At 50.2% G+C, this 2,313-nt stretch overlaps 1 protein-coding gene across 1 annotated transcript; it reads left to right on the top strand.

Annotated features, from left to right (window-relative positions):
- Positions 1-835: 835 nt before the first annotated feature.
- LOC118731456 (olfactory receptor 2Z1) lies at positions 836-2,053 on the top strand. The gene has a single exon (XM_036460102.2). The coding sequence runs from the start codon at positions 1,112-1,114 to the stop codon at positions 2,051-2,053; it is 942 nt and encodes a 313-aa protein (XP_036315995.1). The 5' UTR covers positions 836-1,111.
- Positions 2,054-2,313: the final 260 nt, after the last annotated feature.

Here is a 2,313-nt window from a genome sequence, read left to right as displayed (position 1 = left end):
TTGGAATTGTGTGCAGTGTATAGTACTCCAGGGCAATCTGGGTTTACCTGGGTGCTTGGAGGTTGCCTAGAGAATTAAGTATCCCTAATTTAGGTATGAGGCTCCTTCTTGTCCATGGCCATCTTTCTTATCCAGTTGGGCAATATTTATTAGAGACACATAATCTCTCAGACCTGGTCACCTTACCCTAGGTAGGGGTGTCGAACTCAATCAGAGAAGGGGCCAAAATCTACAATCCAGCCTAAATCACGGGCCGAATGGTTTACTGAACAGTCATAAACTGTCATTGTGATGGAAACGCAGCGGAGTGCAGTGATGACAGCGAGGTGCGGGCCACATTGCAAGGCCTGTCGGGACGGATTTGGCCCTCGGGCCTTGTGTTTGACACATGTGCCTTGGAATTGAGTCAGGCTGCCCACATGTTGCTACTCTCACATCCAGTGCAACAAAGTTGCCAATAATATGTGAGCTCATTGACAACTGTCCCACCCACCAAATCCCAGGCCATTTGACCCCAACATGCTGTCACCCAAGTGTCTCTGTGGCTCAGACTCCCTAGATTTACACTTTCAATTTGACCCCAGTGCTTGGCTCACAATACATTTCTCTTTGCTCTAGATTCTCATCCAGATATTTGGGCCCAGGCCCATCTCCGTGTTTTCTGGCTTGGGTTGTTGCTTTGGCTCCTTCATCCCCTCTTTCACCTCCCGGCCTTTTCGAAATCTCACCTCCGCTCTGGCTCCAGGACCACTGAGATGAGTAATGTAGGAATGTTCTACTGGGGCCATGTTACTGTCCTTGACTAGGACCTCAAAAATCTGGACTATAGGAGTTAGTGGGAAGCTCTTGATTGGTGTGTGGCTAAGTGTCTTCTTCAGAGATGTGAGTTACTGCTCTCTCATCCCATGACTATGACAAATATTAATTGAGCATTCCTTTCCTTCCTACTGATTCTAGCTGCAACCTCATAACTCTTCTCAAGAAGGCACGTTAAGCATCCACTACCAACAGATGGCCACTGGCAGGTGGGATAAAACTTATTTGCCATCCCACTCAGCCTTCTTGCCATTGGTCTCCTGCTCTTCCTGCAGCAAGGGTCTATTACGTAAAAATGGAGGGTGTGAATCAGTCAGTGACCTCTGACTTCCTTCTGGTGGGCCTCTGCAGCCACTCAGGGTCATGTCCACTACTCTTCTCCCTGGTGGCTGCCATGTTTATCGTGGGCCTTCTGGGCAACACCATTCTGCTCTTCCTGATCTGCATGGACCCCCGGCTCCACACACCCATGTACTTTCTGCTCAGTCAACTTTCCCTCTTTGATGTTGGTTTCCCCCTGATCACCATCCCCAAGATGGCATCTGACTTCCTGCGGGTAGAAAGTTCCATCACCTTTGGCGGTTGTGCAGCTCAAATATTCTTCCTTACGCTTCTGGGTGTGGCTGAGGGCACCCTGTTGGCTCTCATGTCCTATGACCGCTATGTTGCTGTGTGCCACCCGCTGCGGTATCCTGTGCTTATGAGGCGCCAGGTGTGCCTGCTCATGGTGGGCTGCTCCTGGGTGGCAGGTGTGCTCAACGCCTCCATCCAGACTTCCATCACCCTGCACTTTCCCTACTGTGCCTCCCACACTGTGGACCACTTCTTCTGTGAGGTGCCAGCCCTGCTTCCGCTCTCCTGTGCAGACACCTCGGCCTATGAGTTGGCGCTGTCCATCTCAGGGGTGCTGATCCTTGTGCTTCCCCTTTCCCTCATCGCCATCTCCTATGGCCACGTGTTGAGAGCCGTTCTATGCATGCACTCAGAGGAGGCCCGCCATAAGGCTTTCACCACCTGCTCCTCGCATATCACAGTTGTGGGGCTGTTTTATGGTGCAGCGGTGTTCATGTACATGGTACCAGGGGCCTACCATAGCCCACAACAGGACAATGTAACCTCCCTCTTCTACAGTGTTATCACCCCCATGCTGAATCCTCTCATCTATAGTCTGAGGAACCGGGAAGTACGAATGGCTTTGGTCAAATTGATCAGCAGATCTAGGCTCAGGCCAAAGTGATGACCACGTAGGGGGCTGCTGGTGTGATCGCAACAGTCTTCCATCGCATCCATCACCTCAAAACACCCACCTGTGATGCAGCCCTAAAGACCTTATGTTAAAGGCTAAGTGTCCAGTTTCTTCTCATCCCATGACTAGCTGGGTTCAAGTTTTCTCCCATGGGCTAGTGGAAATCAACAGTAGCAGTCCTAATCACTTTTAGTATATTCTTCCCCTAATTTTTAGTACTATTTATATGAATAAAAGGCCCTACTTTGTAA

The sequence above is a fragment of the Pipistrellus kuhlii genome, unplaced genomic scaffold, assembly GCF_014108245.1.
Source record: "Pipistrellus kuhlii isolate mPipKuh1 unplaced genomic scaffold, mPipKuh1.p scaffold_m20_p_30, whole genome shotgun sequence".
Lineage (NCBI taxonomy): Eukaryota > Metazoa > Chordata > Mammalia > Chiroptera > Vespertilionidae > Pipistrellus > Pipistrellus kuhlii.
Note: the sequence above shows the minus strand (reverse complement) of the source record. Positions and strands in the feature narration are given on the sequence as shown.